The sequence below is a fragment of the Podarcis cretensis genome (assembly GCF_951804945.1).
Source record: "Podarcis cretensis genome assembly, chromosome: 14".
Classification (NCBI taxonomy): Eukaryota; Metazoa; Chordata; class Lepidosauria; order Squamata; family Lacertidae; genus Podarcis; species Podarcis cretensis.
This window is the reverse complement of record NC_137183.1, coordinates 31,646,829-31,666,883: the sequence shown is the minus strand read 5'-3', so window position 1 is coordinate 31,666,883 and position 20,055 is coordinate 31,646,829. Positions and strand designations below refer to the sequence as shown.

At 47.9% G+C, this 20,055-nt stretch overlaps 1 protein-coding gene and 1 long non-coding RNA gene across 3 annotated transcripts in view; one reads left to right on the top strand and one right to left on the bottom strand.

The window, feature by feature from the left end:
- Nucleotides 1-18,884, top strand: part of GRID2IP (Grid2 interacting protein) — a 63,254-nt gene extending 44,370 nt beyond the window's left edge. For both annotated transcript variants that reach the window (XM_079952756.1, XM_079952757.1), the window contains 10 exons: nucleotides 34-489; nucleotides 1,134-1,221; nucleotides 3,119-3,208; nucleotides 4,014-4,210; nucleotides 5,935-6,090; nucleotides 11,103-11,189; nucleotides 12,223-12,352; nucleotides 13,656-13,774; nucleotides 14,901-15,065; nucleotides 16,626-18,884. In XM_079952756.1, coding sequence (XP_079808882.1) covers nucleotides 34-489; nucleotides 1,134-1,221; nucleotides 3,119-3,208; nucleotides 4,014-4,210; nucleotides 5,935-6,090; nucleotides 11,103-11,189; nucleotides 12,223-12,352; nucleotides 13,656-13,774; nucleotides 14,901-15,065; nucleotides 16,626-16,700 — 1,563 coding nt within the window. In that variant the 3' untranslated portion in view covers nucleotides 16,701-18,884. The remainder of the gene's footprint in view (nucleotides 1-33; nucleotides 490-1,133; nucleotides 1,222-3,118; nucleotides 3,209-4,013; nucleotides 4,211-5,934; nucleotides 6,091-11,102; nucleotides 11,190-12,222; nucleotides 12,353-13,655; nucleotides 13,775-14,900; nucleotides 15,066-16,625) is intronic.
- LOC307202663 overlaps nucleotides 1-20,055 on the bottom strand; it is an 89,408-nt gene that overhangs the window by 41,733 nt on the left and 27,620 nt on the right. The window lies entirely within an intron of this gene.

The window sequence follows — 20,055 nt, the reverse complement described above, 5'->3', positions numbered from 1 at the left end:
TTAGCCATCTAATTTCTCTCTTTCTCTTCCCAGATGAGTTTCCATGACGACCAAGGCAGCTATGTCACCAACGACATGAGCAGCGCCAGCGAGTACCTGAGCAGCAGCGAAGGCAGCTCCTTGACCTACTCCACCTTGTCCGATCACATCCCTCCGCCCCCCATCAGCCCACCCCCACTCCCGCCTCCGCTGCACTCCCACGAGCCCAAAGAGGAGCACCAGAGCACCCAGGCCGTGAAGAAGACTCCCTCCTCCTCCTCCTCCTCCTCCTCCTTTCCCTCCTCCTCCGCCCCCCTCCCCAAGCCCCCAGACAGCCACTCTCAGCAAGTCCCTCCACCCCCTCCCCCTCCCCTGCCCCCTCCGGTCCCCTGTGTTCTTCCTCCAGTGACTCAGGGCATCATTCAGCGCAGGAACGAGTCCAAGCACATGAGTGTCAAGCGGCTGCGCTGGGAGCAGGTGGAGAATTCCGAAGGCACCATCTGGGGACAGGTAATGTTGAGGATGCTCCATTCAGTTGCATTTAAAAGCACATCTCCCCCCGTACCACATCCACCCACTCGGTTTGCACTCTCTGAAATAATAGACAGACTGAACCACAACCATCCTTTGAGATTTGCTCATCTCTGAATGTTGCGATCCAATTTTCCAGCTGAGTAATGTGTGGAAAAATGCAGGGCAGTCCAACTTTTCATATCAAGTGGGCCACAAGAGTACTTTGCAGGCAGTGTTCGTTTGTTTACTTTTGAGGGGCACAAACCTCCACATTTGTAGCTGTGGAGAAGTGCCCCAAATATATAGCAAGAGGCTGGAGCTGTCCTTGTGGTCTGCAAGAGACAGACGAACATTGCAGATAGCAAATCACTGTATTAAACCCAGGGAAAGTTTGTCTTGGAGGCTGCTCTCTCCAGCCACTTCCAGACCAAGTATGATGTTGCTTTCAGTTCCTTTCTGCAGGGGAGGGGAGGTGTGTGTGTGTGTGTGTGTGTCCCAGTGGTTGACCCCAAATTGCCAGATAAAGGCCTGTTTGAGCACCATACAAGTCCCTCTTGTATGCTTCTGATATGGAAGAAAGAGCATGTTTACCCTCTGCTCTTGGCCTCTGGAATCCTTGACCATGCCTTTTCCTTGCGCAGCTCGGGGAAGACTCGGACTACGACAAACTGAGCGACATGGTCAAATACCTCAACCTGGAGTTGCATTTTGGAACCCAGAAGCCAGCGAGTGAGTCCTCCATCTGTCTGTATGTCTCTCTCCACAAGCACCGGCAGCCCTCATCTGCCAGATGCAGCTGGGGTGGAGGGAGAGAAACAAGAGCCAAGCCAATCTCGTCTTGGGGATCTTGCCAGAGTCCCCTCCATGGTCCTGAGATGGGCGCACAATTTGCACAATGGCTGCTTGTGAACCCTTGTCAAACTCTGTTGCTGCCCAATCCCCTTTGGCTGTTGACGTGGGAGAAGCATGACCATCTCCTTGCCATTGTCTTCTCTCCAAGGGAGTGGTTGTCACTTTGAGGGGATTGTCTTCCCTCTGTGTTTCAGTGGGTGGGGGCTTCCTTTGTTTTCTCTGTCCCATCATCCTGGTGTCTTGTGCATCCTCCCCTTTTGGGTGGGCTGCCAGGCCAAGCCCACCTCCATGTCCTTGAGTCATAAATTGAGAAGATGTGAGGGTGGCAACCGTGGAAAAGGCAGATTCCACACCTGAGATACTGTGTGCAATTCTGGTCTCCTCACCTCAAAAGAGAACATTGCAGAATTGAGAAAGATCCAGGAAAGGAAAACCAGAACGATCAAGGGGGTGGAGCAACTCCCCTATGAATAAGGGTTGCAATGTTTAGGACTTTTTAGTGAGTCAGGGGTGATAGGTGGGGCTGTGGTCTAAACCACCGAGCCTCTTGGGCTTGCTGATCGGAAGCTCAGCGGTTTGAATCCCTGCAATGGGGTGAGCTCCTGTTGCTCTGTCCCAGCTCCTGCCAACCTAGCAGTTCAAAAGCATACCAGTGCAAGTAGATAAATAGGTAGTGCTGCAGCGGGAAGGTAAATGATGTTCCCGTGTGCACTGGCTTCAGTCACAGTGTTCCATTGAGCCAGAAGTGGTTTAGTCATGCTGGCCACATGACCCAGAAAGCTGTCTGTGGACAAATTCCAGCTCCATTGGCCTGAAAGCTAGATGAGCACTGCACCCCATAGTCACCTTTGACTGAACTGTCCAGCAGTCCTTTACCTTTGCCTTTTACTATTTATAAACTTATGCATAGCATGAAGGTGGGGAGCAGATGTACTCTGAAACTAATGAAGCTTAAGCTTCAGGGCCCCTAATCCTGAAGGAGCCCCAGAAGTTATTTTATTGCACACTACCTCTCTGCTAAAGGGTGGCGCTGTGGTCTAAACCACAGAGCCTAGGGCTTGCCGATCAGAAGGTCGGCAGTTCAAATCCCCGAGACGGGGTGAGCTCCCATTGCTTGGTCCCTGCTTCTGCCCACCTAGCAGTTCAAAGGCACGTCAAAGTTCAAGCAGATAAATAGGTACCACTCTGGTGGGAAGCTAAGCGGCGTTTCCGTGTGCTGCTCTGGTTCGCCAGAAGCGGCTTAGTCATGCTGGCCACATGACCCGGAAGCTGTACGCCGACTCCCTCAGCCAATAAAGTGAGATGAGCGCCACAACCCCACAGTCGTTCGCAACTGGACCCTAAGGTCAGGGGTCCCTTTACCTTTACCTCTCTGCTAAGGAGCGGGGGGCTAGTGGGGGTACAGCAAAGGCGAAGAGGCTTGGCAGGCAAATGAGAGAGGCGAGGGGACTCTCTTGAGGAAGAAGCACTGCACATGAGAACGCCAGGTGGAGAAATAGGACAAAGAGCGGGTGAGCCGTGATAGGACCGGGGTCTGGGATTTCCTGTGTATCTGACGTCTTGTCTTGCCTTTTGCAGCCGAATGTCCTTCTCTCTCCAGCCGGGGGTGGGCAAGCTCAGGACGGAGCTCAAGGACCCCCACCCAGCATGCAAACTTCCAGCCCTGCAAGCTCCATTTGTTTCCATCCCATCCTGATCCCATCCGCTTCTTTTTCTCTCTCTCTTCTCCCGAATCCCTCCGACCCCTGTCCTTATCTCTGATTAAATCTTTCAGTTTCTCTTCCAGAGCCGAGCCCCGTGCCAGAGTCCTTGAAAAAGAAAGATGTGGTTGAGATTCTGTCACACAAAAAGGCCTACAACACATGTAAGTAGCGCCTGGTGAAGGACGCAGCAGGTCCAGGGGCCGAGAGGCAGGCAGGTAAACGAGAGAGAGAGAGAGAGAGATGTCTGAGCCAACACCACTTGGGGTCTCTTTTGGCAGGACTCAGGGGGTGGGGCTGGGGACTGTGATATTTTAGGGGTGCCAATCCCCTGAAGCACTGCAAGGTCTTCTGGCGCTCCCCTTGTGGGTTGGCGAACATTAAAGGTACGGAAGAAATGTGCGCAGATTGTGTTTTTAAAGGGAACCAACCTAATTCATGGTTCCCGAACCAAAGCACCACCCACAATGCAGTTCTCCCTTGCTTGAATTTTGCAATGCACTTTGCCAACTAAATATATACTGTGCCTGTTAGGATAAAGTGAGCACAAAAATGCACATATTCGTGAAAATAACCAAAACAGACTGCATATGGGGAAATTGCATGCAAAAACGTGCATATTTCCTGAAACTTCAGCATGCATAAGTATTTTCATGCAGATTTACAAATATAAAATAAAGCATGCCCTCTAAGTCCTACACAAAGTAGGCCCATTGAAATGAATGAGTCTCAGTTAGCCAGGCCTACTAACTTCAGTGGACCTACTCTGAGTGGACCTACTCTCCAAAATCCTGGTGTGAAAATGGGGGGGTGGGGGAGGAATGGACAAGACAGGGAAGAAAATGAGAACCTGAGATGGGCAGATTTGCCCGTCCTTTCCCTGGATGCACTTGTGTTCTGGCCCAGCCTGTCAATTCTGGGTTGGAAATCCTTGGCAGGGCACCCACCCCGCTCTTCTTCTCTGCCCAGCCATCTTAATTGCCCACCTCAAGCTCTCCCACATCGAGCTGCGCCAAATCCTCTTGACCATGGAGAGCGACCGCCTGGAGGCTTCTCACATCAAGCAGCTGCTGCTCTATGCGCCCGACGCAGAGGAAGTGGAGCAGTACCACAATTACCAGGGCAGCCTCAGCAAACTCAGCGAGCCGGACCAGTTTGTGCTGCAGGTGAGTCTAAGCCAGTGGTTCCCGAATCTTTTCAGGCCCCCTTGGTCCATAAATGCATCCCCAGTGCCGTCTACCCTATAAAAAGCAGTCTTCAGAATACCAGTTTGCATGACCCACTAAGGAAGATAACAACACAATAAAATTCAGAACAGCAACAAACAAAATGCACATGCATTCAAAATCCAATTCAAACTATTTTGTTTAATTAATGCAACAAAGTGGATGAGATTGATCCAGTGAACCCAGCTTTTCAAAGTCTGATAGTCATTTACCCTTCCAGCACCTCCCTGCCACCCCCTTGCCTCTTAGCAACCCCCTAGCTAATCTCATTGCCCTCCCCAGGGGGCACTACTGTCCACTTTGTGAACCACTAGTCTAAACCAGGGTTTCCCAAACTTGGGTCTCCACCTGTTTTTAGACTACAGTTCCCATCACCCCTGATCACTGGTCCTGCTAGCTAGGGATGATGGGAGTTGTAGTCCAAAAACAGCTGGCGACCCAAGTTTGGGAAACTCTCGTCTAAACAAAGGCAGGAAGTTGGCCCAGTGTCATGGCGAGGAGGGAGAGCGTCAGTCTGGCTGCATGGGGGGGGGGGGCTGTGACTCACAGGGCCATGAACGGATTCAGGCCAGGTGTGTAGTTCATCAAAAGACCATGTGAGATTTGTCTATTCTTCAAAACACACACACACACACACACACACACACACATGAGACATAAGCACTCACAAGCTCCTGAGCACTCACCCTGATCTGTTTGCACAAAAGTTGTGCAGAGGTCAGGCCATTCTTGATCTCTATTGATCACCCATCCTTAATTGTTTGTGGGGAGGTTAAATGACATTGAACATTCGTGCTCATTTGCTTATGGGGTGTTTCTATGTATTTCTGTCAATCATTTGCTTGTCCCACACTTTTCAATGCACTTCCCCATTATTTCTTAACCACAAAAAGTCAATCTATTTTTTCCAGGTAGATTTCTTGCACAAGGGCAGCAGAATGCTTTAATCCACTTTAATTGGCCGAATTGGCACACTGCAAATTACTAACAGTTTGGAGACTCCTGTAAATGCTTTTCAAGCTGGATCTATTCCCTTCTGACATTAAGGTCTGGAGAAGCTCACTGACAAAGAACTGGGAGGGAGATCCCATTCAGTTTGCAGTTAAAGGCCTGTGTTACATTTCTGAAACTGTTGTGCAAAGCAAAGCACAGCAACCCTTCAAAATTCATACTTCTCTGAATTTTGCAGCCCAGTTTTCCAGCCCAGTAACATGTACTAAAACACATTGGTAAAGCCTGCATTAAATGTGTATGTTAGTGAAAATAACACACAAAATCACACTCTTTTAAGGAAAACTGCCTTGCAAAAATATGTATGTTAGGATAAATTTGCAGATGAATTTTCATGAGGATTTCTGCAAACTAATGTAGAAAACTACACAAGATTGGATAAACGAGTAACTGAAATTGATAGATCCACCCATTTTTGCTGATTTTGAAATAACCAAGATATGTTTCTATTAAACACCCTTGTCACTTCGTCTATAAAGCAAATGTGGGGAGGGTCAATTGAAAGAAGGGCCGGCTAGCCCTTGGTTCAGGTGCCTGATCTAGCCAAGCATTTTTCCCCTGCCCTGCCCAGACCTCAGCAATTTTGGTGGTAGCGAAAAGAGATGGTGGAATAAAGTGCGGACTCCCTGTTCCCTTCCTCCTTCCTCTTCCAGATGCTTTTGGTACCCGACTACAAGACCCGTCTGCGCAGCCTCCACTTCAAGACCACCCTGCCGGAGAAGATGGAGGAGCTCACAGCCAGCTACGAGTGCATCTACAACGCTTCCCTAGAGCTGAAGAACAGCAAGAAGCTGGCCAAGATCTTAGAGGTCAGGAGAGCTGGTTTTGTTGCTTGTGTGCACCACCAGGGGGCAGCCACTTCTCAGTCAGCCAGAGTTTGGTCGCTCCTTCCCTCCTGGTTCCAGGGGTGGCAGGGCTTCACAACTCTAGGCATTTAGAATGCAAACGGGCAAACTCACTTCTTACCCGACATCTTTATTACTCCAGAATGGTCCTCCTATGTTTTTCCAGTGCTTCTTTTGAGAAATCTGACAAAGGAATGGAACAGAAGCACAATCCTAGAGTGATTGTGCATCTTTTTTGGGTTTTTTTTTTTTTGCAAAGGACTGCTCCTTCAACAACAACAACAACAACAACAACAACAACAACATCAACATTTTTAATTTGTATACCGTCTTTCTATCTTACAATACTCAAGGCGGTTTACAAGCTGAAGAAACAAAAAATGTACATCTTATAACAATCTAATGCAATACAAAAATGTGATAATAAAACGTAACTTTAGAACAAACAACCTACATCAAAAAAGTAACATTCAACAATCATTGGAGTAGTATAAAAGAATATCAGCATATAAAAGTTACAGAAATTCACCCTTAACAGTTACGATAAATAATTTCTAAACTATAATCAATAAAACAACGGCAAGCCACAGTACATGAAATAATACAATACAGATTGAGAAGCAGAGACTAGAGGGTGGAGCAAGGCAGGTGGAAAGAGGCCTTGCCTGATGGAGTCTCTCCTTGACATGGGAATGGGAAAAAATGCAGTCCAAAATGCCCCTTTCTTTTCAGCTGAGCTTTGCTGGGATGCAGGTGCAGCCAGGGAGAACTTTGGCTAGCCTGCACTCTCCTTCCCCACCTCCCCACCCAGCCCGCTTTCTAAAATAAAAATAAAAATCTCTATCTTATGTGAGAGAGCAAGGACTGTAGCTCAGTGGTAGAGCAGCTGTTTCACATACAGAAGGTCCCAGATTCAATCCCCAGCAGGACCTCAAGGTAGGACCTGTGGGGAATATCTCCCACCTGAGACCCTGGTGAGCCCACTCCCAGTCAGTGCAGACAATACTGAGCTAGATGGACCATGGTCTGACCAAGTATGTGTCAGCTTCCAGTGTTCCTCCTCCACTCTCAGAGGCTCAGGTGGTGGCAGTCCAGGACAGGGCCTTCTCTATGGTGGCTCCTTAAGTTGTGGAACTCCCTCCCTACAAAGGTGTGCCTAGCATCTTCATTATACAGTGTTCGGAGAATGCTGAAGATGAGCCTCTTTACCCTGGCTTTTGACACTGGGAGGCGTATGTTTTTAGGACGCACCTTATTTTTATGTTTGTAAGTAGCTTCAAATTGTTTTTAATATGGAGTTTTTTATAATATATTTTTATTGAATTTCCTTTTTTATATATAAATTAACTTCAAATTGAATAATTACATTGTTTCATGTATTGACTTCCCACCCAAACCTCCACAGCGTTTTTGTTCAAGACCTTTTCTACTGCATTATATAGCAAACTCTCCTCTATTACAGAAACCCGTTTCATACAATCACTTTATCTTTTTCTTCCGCTGCGCCTATCTCGAATCCTGTCCTGTCAAATTTCATTTGACTGGTTTATTTTTTTCCAATAGTTCACAAAAAGCCTCCATTCTACTCTAAAAAGTTCATTATTTCAATCTCTTAATGCTGCCGTCAACTTTGCCATTTCCACATAGTCCAATTCATTAAAGTTTTTAATATAGTATTTTAACGCTGCAACGTGTAACCCATTCTGGAATCTTTGGGTGAAGGCCGGACAATAAATAACTAAATAATGTCCCTTGTTTAAAGCTGCCCAATTTGCTGGCCATGAGAAGGGGTGAAGCACCCCTGCTCCTAACAATCTTCTCTTCTCCAAACCCTCACTTCCCCAAGCTGTTTTCCTTCCATGGTGAGCAGCTCTGGGGCTTCGCCACACGTGTTCGTTCACCTGTAGTGTGTAGTTGGCCCCCCAAGCGAGAAAAAGAGGCCAGAGGACCTGGCAGGTTCCCAAACTATTCTTCACACCCACTGATGAGGCCACAAATCATGTCTGGTTAACAGCACAGCGTCCTCAGCCGGCTGTTGATTAACCCAAAAGTTATGTTCGAGACGTGGCATGCATTGGGTTCTCGCCCCATCCCTGTCTTGGTCTGCCCTTGGGACTCCTGGAGACATAAAGCTCATCTTTGACCCAAGGGAGGGGTTAGAAACTCACACAAATGCAGGGAGTGTTGGGGCAACAGCGCAGTGAATGGAAGGTGACCAGAGGCAGAGGTCTTTTCTTCTGGGTCTCTTCCCAGCCTTCCTTAGCTTAATAATAATAATGTTTTATTATTTGTACCCCACCCATCTGATTGGGTTGGCCCAGCCACTCTGGACGGCTTCCAACATATATAAAAACATAATAAAACATTACACATGAAAAGCTTCCTCATGCAGGGCTGCCTTCATACGTCTTCTAAAGGTTATATAGTTACTCGTCTCCTTGATATCTGATGGGAGAGCATTCAACAGGGTGGGTGCCACTCCCAAGAAGGCCCTCTGTCTGGTTCCCTGTACCTTCACTTCTCACAGTGAGGGAACTGCCAGAAGGCCCTTGGAGCTGGACCTCAGTGTCTGGGCTGAACGATGTGGTTGGAGGTGCTCCTTCAAGAGGCAACATCCTTCAAGAGGCAACGTGATAGAAATTTAAAAATTTTTACACGGTCTGGAGAAAGCAGAGAGAGAAAAGTTTTTTTAAAAAAATAATTTTTATTAACCGACCAATCAAACCAAATCAAATCACATCACATAAATTCTGAATTACAAAGCTGAATTTTAAATTTTGTTGAGGGGACCCATATTTCAAGATCCAAAGGGGGATTCTGATCATCTTCTTGCTGCTGCGTTAATGTCCAAATCAGTCCAAACAAAGTTCATAATTCTATCCAGTCTTATCTTGCTGTTTCCACATCTCATCTTGTTCATATATTTTCTCTTTTTTCTTTATGATCTCTTCTGATAATCTCCTTAAGCTGATAAACACCAGTAATAATCCTGTGTGAATTTTTCCGTTCATCCAATCCTCAAATCGAGATGGTTTCCATATATCATCACATTCATAGATAACATCACTCTTTCCATCATTAATCACAAAACTGTCGTTCTTAAGTCCCTCTGAGGAGTTTCACCCACAATGTAAAAACAGCTCTATTTCTCTATTTCTCCTCCCAGACTTAAGTCCTCCGACAGAACTTCCCAATATGGCGACGGTATTTTTAACTGCGTCATTCCAAAGCCCTTATACATTCCACGCTCTTCTTAAAGCATGCTTTGGTTAGAAAGTTTATCTCCACACAGACATAAATCCACAGCTTAAGTCCTTCAAACGACATTTCTGACTTGTGGGGGGGGGGGTTCTTATTTAATCACATAGAGGAAAGAAAGGAAAGTTTTTTTCCCCTCCCCCATCCAGTCCTTTTGCCATACTGAGTCTTGGTGTATCTTCATCTGGTAGCAGAGAGAGAAAAGTTGTCCCCCCCCCAGCTCTCTTAACACTGGAACTCATAAGCATCTGATGAAGCTGAATGTTGGAAGATGCAGGACAGATTTTTAAAAAAGCCATTCTTCTTGCAGTTAAACTGTGGAACTCCCTTCCACAGGAAGCAGTGATGGCCACCAATTTTGGTGGGTTTAAAAGATGATTAGGCAAATTCACAGAGGAGAGGGCTATTGATGGCTATTAATGGCTCTGCTCTGCCTCCACTGTTGGACACAGCAATGCTTCTGAACGCCAGTTGCTGGAAACCACAAGAAGGAAGAGTTCACTTGTGCTCATGTTCTGCTTCTGGTTTCCCACTGAGGCATCTGGTTGGCCACTGGACTAGGTGGGCCATTGTCCTGATCCAGCAGGTTATTCTTATGTTCTCCTCCTTTGCAAAAAAATTCAGTGTGCGCTTAAGCAGTTCTTAGACAAAAGCCAATGGAAAGCTGCCATATATTGAATCAGACCCACTGATTCATCTAGGTCAGTGTTGTGTGCACTGACTGGCAGCAGCTCTACAGGGTTTCGGAGAGGGAGTCTTTGCCAGCCATCCTTTGAGATACCAAGGATTGAAACTAGAATCTTCATGCAAGGCACATGCTCTACCACTGAGCTATGGCACTGTCCCCAAGCAACAGAGAAGAAAAACTTGACAGCTAGAGGTTCCCTATTTCTAGAGGTCAGCATCAAATACCTAAAGGCACCTGTCATTTCCCAGTTCTGCTTTTACCAAGAGAAATGGACAGGAAAGACTCTGGGGGATCTGTGACTCTGGGGGTTGGACTAGATCATGGTGTGTGCCTTCCATCTCTACAGTTGTATAATTCCATAATAAATTCATGCATACAGGACTCCTGAACCATAGCTGTGGAGCTTGAGTGCAGAAAAAAATATGGCAGGGTTCTGCCCCACCTTGCCCTGGTGGACAGCAAGAGCTATTCAACAGTCAAACAAACTACCATGGAAGGTGGTGGATTCTCCTTCATTGGAGGTTTCTAAGCAGAGGTTGGATGACCACCTGCCAGGGAGTCTTCAGCTGTGAATCCTGCATTGCAGGGGGTTGGAGGAGATGACACTTGGTGTCCCTTCCAAGTCTACAATTCTGTGACCAGCTTCTCCAGAACAAATTCCTGATGGGGTTTAGCAGGTGCTGCAGAGAAATCTATCTGGGGGTGGACTGGAAGGTGATCCGAGCAGCTGATGTGTTTTCAGCTCCTTGTGTAGCAGAAGTCAGTCCCAACTTGTGAAGACAATGAAGATGCATTGTGCAGAATTGGACCTCGGTCTTGAGTAGACCACCCTTTGCCAACCTGATTTCCTCCCAGTGGTTTGGACTACAACTCCCATCAGCCCCAGCCAGCATGACTCTAGGTTGCTGGGGTTGATGGGAGTTGTAGTCTGAAGTGTTTGAAGGCCACCATGTTGTGGGAGGTTCTACCTTGGGGTTGGGAAGAGAGGAGGCCCCGTTGACTGGCTACTCACAAGAAATTCCCTTTGCAGTTTGTGCTGGCCATGGGCAACTACCTGAATCATGGGCAACCGAAGACCAACAAAACGACTGGCTTTAAGATCAACTTCCTCACTGAGGTAAGTGAGTTGGAACAGCATTCCTGAATTGCAAGGGGCTGGGTCCCTTCCACCTTGACAGTTTTGGGATTCAACGAGCCCTCCGAGGGGAGAGGCATTCTCTCTTGGCTGATGGCATGAGTGGTGGTCCCTGGACCTGGGGGCCAAAATGCGGCCCTCAAGGTTTATCTGTCAGGCCTGTATCCCCAGGCCACACCTCTCACCAGCTCAAGTGCCTTTGCCTGGGCTGGTATGTGTCCTCAAGCAGGGTGATGCTTCTTGCTTCCTGGGCAGAGGATGGAGAGAGATGAGTGCATTTGTAGAAACCTCAGGCTTCTGTGTGGGCAAAATATTCGCTTTCAAGATACTCTCTGCTACAGTCGTCAACCAGAAGTCCAGATGGGGAAGAGGGTGGTGCTTGCGCCCATTTAATAGCTGCAAAGGACTAGGGATTTCCCCTGGTCTAGCCTGCCTTGCAAGTTTCATCTGCTGAAATCATCAACCTCTGCGCAACAATTGCTTGTGAAATGTATATCCCGCCCTTCTTCCCAATAGGGAACTCAGTGTGGTTCAGAACAAATAGGAAAGACAAACCCACAGCCTTTCTCAACCTGTGGGTCCCCAGATGTTGTTGAACTACAACTCCCATCACCCCTAGCTAGCAAGGCCAGAGCTCAGGGATGATGGGAGTTGTAGTCCAACAACATCTTGGGACCCACAGGTTGAGCCTTAGAACATTTCACATTTAAATCACAATCAGCTCATGAAATAGTTGCAGATTATTACCACAGTGCAATTCACCAGCAAATCAAAGGGGCAGGAACTGCCCTGTCCTCTTATTCCTGCTTGCCCTGAAGTTTGACTAGATGACCCTATAGGTCACTTCCAGCTTTAGTTCTACGATTCTTTTGCACCCATGTGGACTAGAAGCTTTGATGCAGTGGCAAATGCCTGCGCCGAGTCAGCTACATTCTCAGGCTGAGCTGCTTGTGGCCTGAAGTTTCCCTGGCAGCCTTCACTTCCAACCCTCCACCTTTCCTTTGCTTTCTTCCAGCTGAATACCACCAAGACTGTCGATGGAAAATCCACCTTCCTGCACATTCTTGCCAAATCCCTTAGCCAACATTTCCCAGAACTCCTGGGCTTTGCCAAGGACCTGCCCACCGTGCCACATGCTGCCAAAGGTAAAATGGAGGAGGATGGAGTACCTAGGAAACAGGGGCTCTGCAGATGGTTTAGACGACAACTCTCATCAGCTCCAGCCAGCTGTGCCATCCTGGGACTCACGGAGGTTATAGACCAAAACATCTGGGGGGGCATCAGGTTGCAGGAAGGCTGCCTAGCCCTTGTTTTGGTCAATAGAAAAATGCCTAGTCTTGAGCCAGGAGTTTAGTCCAACTGGTGCAATATTGTTGACACTGATTGGAAGCAGGAGCTTTCCAGAGTTTCAGACAATCCTTCTATTGGCACAAGGATTTAAACTTGTGCAATGGAACTTGCCTCCTTAAATTTGTCCTGGGGTTTCCTGCACTCTCTGGAGCAGATTTGGGGAGTGGGGAGATGGGGTGGGGAAGTTCCATTGCCCAAGCTTAAAACCTTATGCTGATTTGCACTACATTGGATGCCGTAGGGATCGCCTGAACCCTTCTATCCCAGCTCAATCAGTGAGATAATTTGTAAGAGCATTGGCCGTCATTCTGTAGGTTGGCAAGGCTCATGCAACATAGAAACCAAGCCTTTTGAGGCATGCTTTGCTGCTTCTGCTCTCATGTGTCTTTGTCACATGACACAGCCCAGTCTGGTGGAATGCTCTGCCACTAGAAATTCAGCAGGTGCCTTCTGTGCCAGCTTTTAAATGCTTGCTGATAACTTTTCTATTCTGCCAGGCCTATGCAAGCAATTAAGAACACATCTTTCCATGATGGTTAGTTGATATAAGTTTTAAACTTTTTAATGGTGTGGTTCCGTGTTTTTATCGCTATAAACCACTTTGATGTATATTTTTAATGACACAGTGGTATACAAATACCTTTTATGAACCAACCAGCCAAAAAGCCCATAGTTTACTCATTTCCAGGTTAGTTTTCCCCAACGCACACTTTCTAGTGGTGAACTAGTCATAGGAAAGAAGGAAATCAGAAACCAGGAAGAGAAGAATTTCAAGAAGGAATGAAGAAAATTTATAATGTATTTAAGAGAACATTGTAAACAACTAAAAACTTTGGTAGGATTTGAGTAATGCTTGTAATTTTTTAAACAAATTAGAGAAAATAAGATAAGTGGTAGGGGAAAAATGGTTTGATAATGGTAACCACGGAAGGGCCAAGGAAAGTCAAAGGATGCAGAGAATTCTAAATGAAGAGGTGAATGATGTGCTTGAATTTAAATTTGTTATGTAAAACTTAATAAAACATTTTTTTAAAAAAAAGGAAAGAAGGGGATGTATCTGTCAGAATCCTCTTCTCTCTACTGCTTTTTCTTCCTCAGTGAACCAGAGAACATTAATGGCTGACCTCCACGACCTCCACACCACCATTGCTGAGATTGAGGTTGCCTGCCAGAACATGGGGGATTCCCCCGAGGACAGGTTTGCAACAGTGATGGATGTATCCTTTGGTTGAAATGGCCAGGGGGCTGCGGACATTCTCTCCAGCCCAGGGGCGTAGTGTGGGGGGGCAGGGGCGCTATAGCCCTGGGCACTCACAGGGATCCCCCATTCTGCCCTGCCTGCCACCGGGGGTCTCTGTGCCCTGGAGCCCAGCCTGGCCTTGCTGCCTCGTCCCTGGTCTCCTTGCTGAATGGCTGCACAGCCAGCATCAGGGGGAGTCGCCTGCCAAGGGCCACGTCGGCCCCTCAAGGCTCCGTCCGCTTCCATCCTGATTTGCTTGCCGGGTGTCTTCCCATGAACCATTTTTTTATCTCACATTTTCCAACACATTTCTCTGTCACTTCCCGATGTGCAAAATGCTGGATTCAGTTTCGAAGTGGATTTGTTGCGCTGCAGAGACAGAGCAATTCAATCCTCTTTAATTGCACAAACCCAAGTCTACGTTATGCACTCAAATTCCTCCTGCAAAATAGTGACACTGAACAGACCCTTTGTATTCATATCAATTTGGCCCCTGCAGGGGCTTTGTTAGAAGGAGCCCCCCTGGGGCATGGACCCCCCTCAAAACCTTTTCACTATTGCCCCCAAGCATTTCTGAATTCGGGGGGATTTTAATTGGAGGTGCTCTTGATACCTAGGTAGGATATTAATTTGAGTGAATACAATAGTCTGAAATGATTTTATCTGGAGATGATTTGGAAGTAATAAGTGGGGGGAGAAATATTTAAACAGGAGCTAATCTGGAGTGATTTAGGGTAAAGTGCAAATTAACCAAGGAAATGAGTGAGTGTGATTTGGATGGGGAATCAGGTGGCTTCTGCTGCCTGTGACATTTAAAAGCCTAAATTTGCACCTGTTCATATAAATTGGCATTTGATTTTATGCTAGTTTTATGGAATGAACCTTTTTAGTGCTTAGCAACACTTCTGGGCTCCCATGTGCGTCCCTGTGCATAAAATGGCTGTGGGTTTGTTTTCTTTATCTCATAATTGGGATAAATGGAGTGGGGTGCTGCTTGGAGTCTGTTTCCTGTGGTCAGTTCAGTGGTTCTCCTCTTAAGTACTGGCAGCCCAGGTACGCAGAGACAGTGGCAGAGTTTATCCTCCTTAGCCATCCTCCTCAAGGCCTTCCTGGAAAGTGCTCATCCCACCATCCAGTCCCTGAGTGACCTCCAACACAGAGCCATGGATGAGTTTGGCAAAGTTTTGTCTTTCTTTGGGGAGGACTCCAAAGTCACAACCTCTGAAGCATTCTTCGGCATTTTCGCCGAATTCATGAGCAAGTTTGAGGTTTGTTTCCAACTTACAAATAATACAATTATTATTTTTAAAATGCATTATTTCCATGCTACCTTTTGTGGCCACTGGCCTGGTCAGTACTGCTCACAATACCATAAAAACGCAGGACTGCATCCAACTAGGGAGGGTGGAGAATTCAGATGAAGAGTGAAATGGGAGCGGAAATGGCTGAAGTTTGCTTAGTCGTCCCGTGCTCAGAAAAGAAGTCGAACCAGCAGATATGATTGGGATTCACTGTTGTTGTTGCAAGCAACCTGGTTCATTGCATTCACCGCACCACCCTTTGCATTGTTTTCTTGTACCAAAATGTATGGGATGGGAGAACAATGGTAACATAACTTACGTAATTAATTTTGTAAACTAAGTTGCACAGTTTCACTGCAGTGGACTGTGAGATGAATAATGTCACTTTGGGCAGAAGGCGGACTGCAGCAGAATGGAAACAGCACTGCTTGCGACGAATACAGGGCAGAAGGGGAAACGATGTCTTCTTACACCTCCTATATCCAGCGTTAGTTCTACTCAGAGAGTAGGCCTTTCGAAATTAAAGGACTTAAGTGTGTCATGTCTATTACAGTGGTACCTCGGGTTACATACGCTTCAGGTTACAGACTCCGCTAACCCAGAAATATTACCTCGGGTTAAGAACTTTGCTTCAGGATGAGAACAGAAATTGTGCTCCGGCGGTGCGGCGGCAGCAGGAGGCCCCATTAGCTAAAGTGGTGCTTCAGGTTAAGAACAGTTTCAGGTTAAGAACGGACCTCCGGAACAAATTAAGTACTTAACCCGAGGTATCACTGAATTGTTATTCAGACCCACTGAAATTAATGTTGGACGCACGTCATACAACCTGAAATGAAGAAAGACAGAAGCACTTTACAATCATTAAAAAAGATGTGTGCCAGGAAGCTTCCTCACATGCAGGTGGTGGTGGGGTTTCTGCTGGTTGGAGCGAATAGTTAGCTCTGCATGTGGAACCTCAAGAGTTAAGAAACCCCAGAGGACAGGACAGTCTTGGAGAAGGGCATCCTTTGCCAAACTGGGGCCTTCCAGATGTTTAGAGTGACAAGTCCCATCAGCTGGGACAGCTGGGGTGGCCCACAGTCGAGCACCTGTATTGCAAGCAGAAGGTCCCAGGTTCAATCCCCGATGGCATCGCCAGGTAGGGCAGGAAGAGAGTCCTTGCCTGGAACCCTGAAGTGCTGCTGCCAGTCAGTGTGGATAATACTGAGCTGGAGGGACCAAAGGTCTGGTTCGGTATAAGGCAGCTTCCAGCATTTGGGTCGCAATTTGCCACAATGTGATAACAGTTCGTGACGGCCTTATGCTGTGATGCGAGGCGGTGGAGACACTAGATGACTGATTTGCCAGAGGCCCTGAGCTGTCCCCTTTTGACTGGCAGGCCTCCTGTAGGGCTTAAGAGAAGCTTGCCATTGCACCAAAGGGGAAAAGCCTTCCCTGTTGGACACCCCCTTGTGTGTTCTTCGCTTGGTCTTGTCTTTGGGGAACCCCCAGGGCTGCCTCTCACGCCTCCTCCTTCTCTCCCCGCAGCGCGCCTTCAGCGATGTGCAGGCTGGCGGTGAGCCCCAGCGCAGCCCCAGGATGACCCCGCCTCTTGCCTGGTGATACAACAGCCTGTCAGCCGCTGGGTGTGGCCAAGAGAAGATGAGGGGGCTGCATCTCTGCTTGGCTTGGGAACTGCCGGAGAGAGAGAGAATGAGGGACCATCACTTTGTGCTCTTTCTGGTGCTGGAGAAAACACCTCTGTGGCACCCCATTGTGGACCTGGATGCAAGAGGGCAGGAAGCAGGAGTTGCATCAGCGGACATTCTGGCTGTGAGACCCTCTGGATGTCTGTGGCTTTCTACGAACTGTTCAAGGACCAGATTTTTTTTCTTCCCTCCATTCAGGACATGCATTCCTTCAGCCCACCCAATCCTAAACCTGGTATGTTAGTGGATGGCCCAGGGCACTGAATCCCTGTGGGTTGCTGTCTTGTTTTTTTAAAGCCCTAGATCTCCCACTCTTTCTCTCCCCACTTCTTTTAAAGCATAAACCTTTTTGAAAAAAACTTTGCTTATAGGGAAACTGGACACACTGCCTAGTGCAGTACCGGCAAGACCCGAGACCCTCTCACCATCCTAATTTGTATGCAACCCAATCCACATATAGGGCGCCAGGCCCAGAAAATCATGTTCGGTATCTGATAGCCCAGAGTAAGCCCTGACAGCAAGAGCAAGAAGTTTGGGCTTCCATTCCCCGAAAAGTCCAGCATTTATTTGTATAAATCACCATGTGCAAATCCTGTTAGGCACATTTGTATCACAGGACTGATTCTGGCAACACCCCTGCCCTGAGCTGTGAGACCCAGGACACAGAGAGGGACAGGCAGAACTGCCTTTCATTTCTCCCCTAAATTTCATGGGCTTCTGGTTTCATCCAACCAGTTTACTGTTGCATCTGGGCAGGGCAGGAGGAGGGAGGTTTGTGCACCAATTCCCCAAACAGCTTCTCCTTGGGGAATTCTTTGATGCCCCTGGCAGGTATCTAAAGTTGCCCAGGCCGAGATGCTTTGCTCTTTTGCCTCAGCTAGTCCTGGTTACCCTCTGGGCTCTGCAACCTGCTCCCAAAAAAGGGTGTCCATATCATCAGAAACACATCAGGCCAGTCGTCTGGGGAATGCTTCTGCCCCAACCGGTTCACCCTGGCAAATAAGACTGAAAGCATCCAGGACTGATCACTCTCTGAAGCTGCACTCTTCTCCCTGGGAAGGCTTCATCCTCATCTGGTGCTCTCCATATGTTTTGGATTGCAACACCAGCCCACATGAGGGGCACCAGGCCGGGGGATGCTTGCCTGGGCTCTGGCAAAGCCTCTTTCAGCACAGCAGAGCGAGTGGAGTTGCTCATCGCTCCATGAAATACAAGGAGCTGCCTTATACTGAGAGATGCTGTGTGCAGCCCAGGACCATCAGGGTCTCTGGCAGAAGCTTTTCTATTCCCCACCTGCCCCACTTACTCTAGGTTCTCTTAGATGGAAATCAAACCCAGGACTTTATTTTATCTCTATCCCACCACCCGTTGTGCTTCAGGAAGAAGCCACCTTTCCCATCTAACCCTTTCTCTCCATGCCCCTCTGGAGGAAGCAGCTTCTTGATAGCCTTGGCCAAAAGCACAGACTCGTCACCACCCAGTGCATTAACTACACTTGACCTTAGTGGGCTCTTGGGCTTTTCATTTTTTAAAATTCTTCCGTTGTTGTTTTTAAACCCTGCCCAGCTGTACCATCCCCTTGCTGCAAACTGTTTCGTCTTGCGCTGCTTCAAGTGCCAGGTATTGGCGTCTCTCCTTGCCATAGCTGAGCCACCCAGGTTCCCATTTGTGGTTCTTCCAACCTTCCTCCAACCTGATGCCCTCCAGATATCTTGGATTACAACTCCCATCAGCCTTAGCTGGTGGGACCATATGATGCTAGGGCTGATGGGAGTTGGAGTTCAAAATATCGGGAGGGTGCTGGGTTACCAGGAAGGCTGACCAGTAACCAGCCTTGCCACTGGATGATCTGTGCCGTGTCCAGCTAATCTTGTTCAAGGAGCTTTTCGAGGCTGTTGTATGACTGTTCTGACTTGACGTTGCAAAGTGACAGAGCCAGGTCCCCCTCTTTGCTTCCAGACAATATCTTCTTGTGATGTTTTTCAATTATTGAAGAGCTCCTATCAAGGACGATGTATATATGCCCAGAGCTGAATTTCCATCCAACTTGACATGCTCCCCTCCAATAAAGTGATGCTGTCCTTGCAGCAAAACCTTTTGCATGTGCAACGTTACATCACTTTGATCCCTGATATGAGACCAAGCCTCTAGAGAGGGAAACTGTGGTTTGTTTCTGGAGCTGGTCAAAAGATTGCCGCAGTGCAAATGTGGTTTTGGTGGCATTCAGAGCTCTCTCTCTTTCTCTCTCTAGATGGGTGGATGTTAATGGTGCACAAAGCCAGGAAAAGCAGAGTGTGGCATTGTGTAGGCTGCAGCTTCTTGAGACACTCAGATTTCTAAAACACACATTTCTGGTTCATTTGGGTTGCAACGATATGCTTGCTATTGTGAGTGCAAGGCTTGGTGATATCTTACAAGCTGAGCAGGCAGGTAGGGAGAGGCGACCAGGCATTGGGTCCCCAGTGGGAGGGATGCAGCTGTGTTCATCCTTCTCTACAGCAGCCCTTGCTTGAGGGCACAGCCTCTTCTCTCCTCCCCCCCCCTTGCAAGTCAGTCCATCCATTAGCTTTCACTAATCGTTGGTGCAGGTGTGTCTGGAGGTATCTAAGGAGGGGAGAAAGGTGACCTTTCAAGAGCCACCCACTTCCAATTTAAGGACAGCTGATTACAGTGACATTTGCCACAGAGATGTGAGTTAAAGAAACATAAGGAAGGCAATGCAGAGCATGCAACTGAAGACCCATTGTCCTCTTTGCTGCAGGGATGGGGGAACTGCTGGCTATCCAGGTGTTGTTTGGGCCAGCCAGGTTGTTTTGCTCCTCGAGGCAAAACTGGAAATGCTGCCCCAGCCTCCTCCTCCACCTCCACCTCTGCCGTGTGCCCACCCAGAGGGTGGCAGATACACAATAGAAGAGGCGGCAGTGGCGGTTCTGTCACTCCTCCCAGCTGCTGAGAGCCTGCCACCCTGAGGCAACTGCCTCAACGTGTTTCTTGGGTGGGCTGGCCCTGGTTGGACCCCTCATCCCAAACCAGGATCACCAATGGTTAGCGATCACGGGAAATGTAGTCCAGCAACTGCTGGAGAGCTGCAGGTTTCGCTCCCCAGAGGGTTGCCTCGCCAGTCCAGTGTGAATGGCACCCGTCGCTCATAGCCACCAACCAAGCATGTTTGCAGCTCCAGATCTCCACCGACTTCCTGCACAGCCTGCCCTGAGCTTTAGCCCACAGCCACTGCCGTGTCTGCCGTGACAGTCAGCATGCCAGGAGCG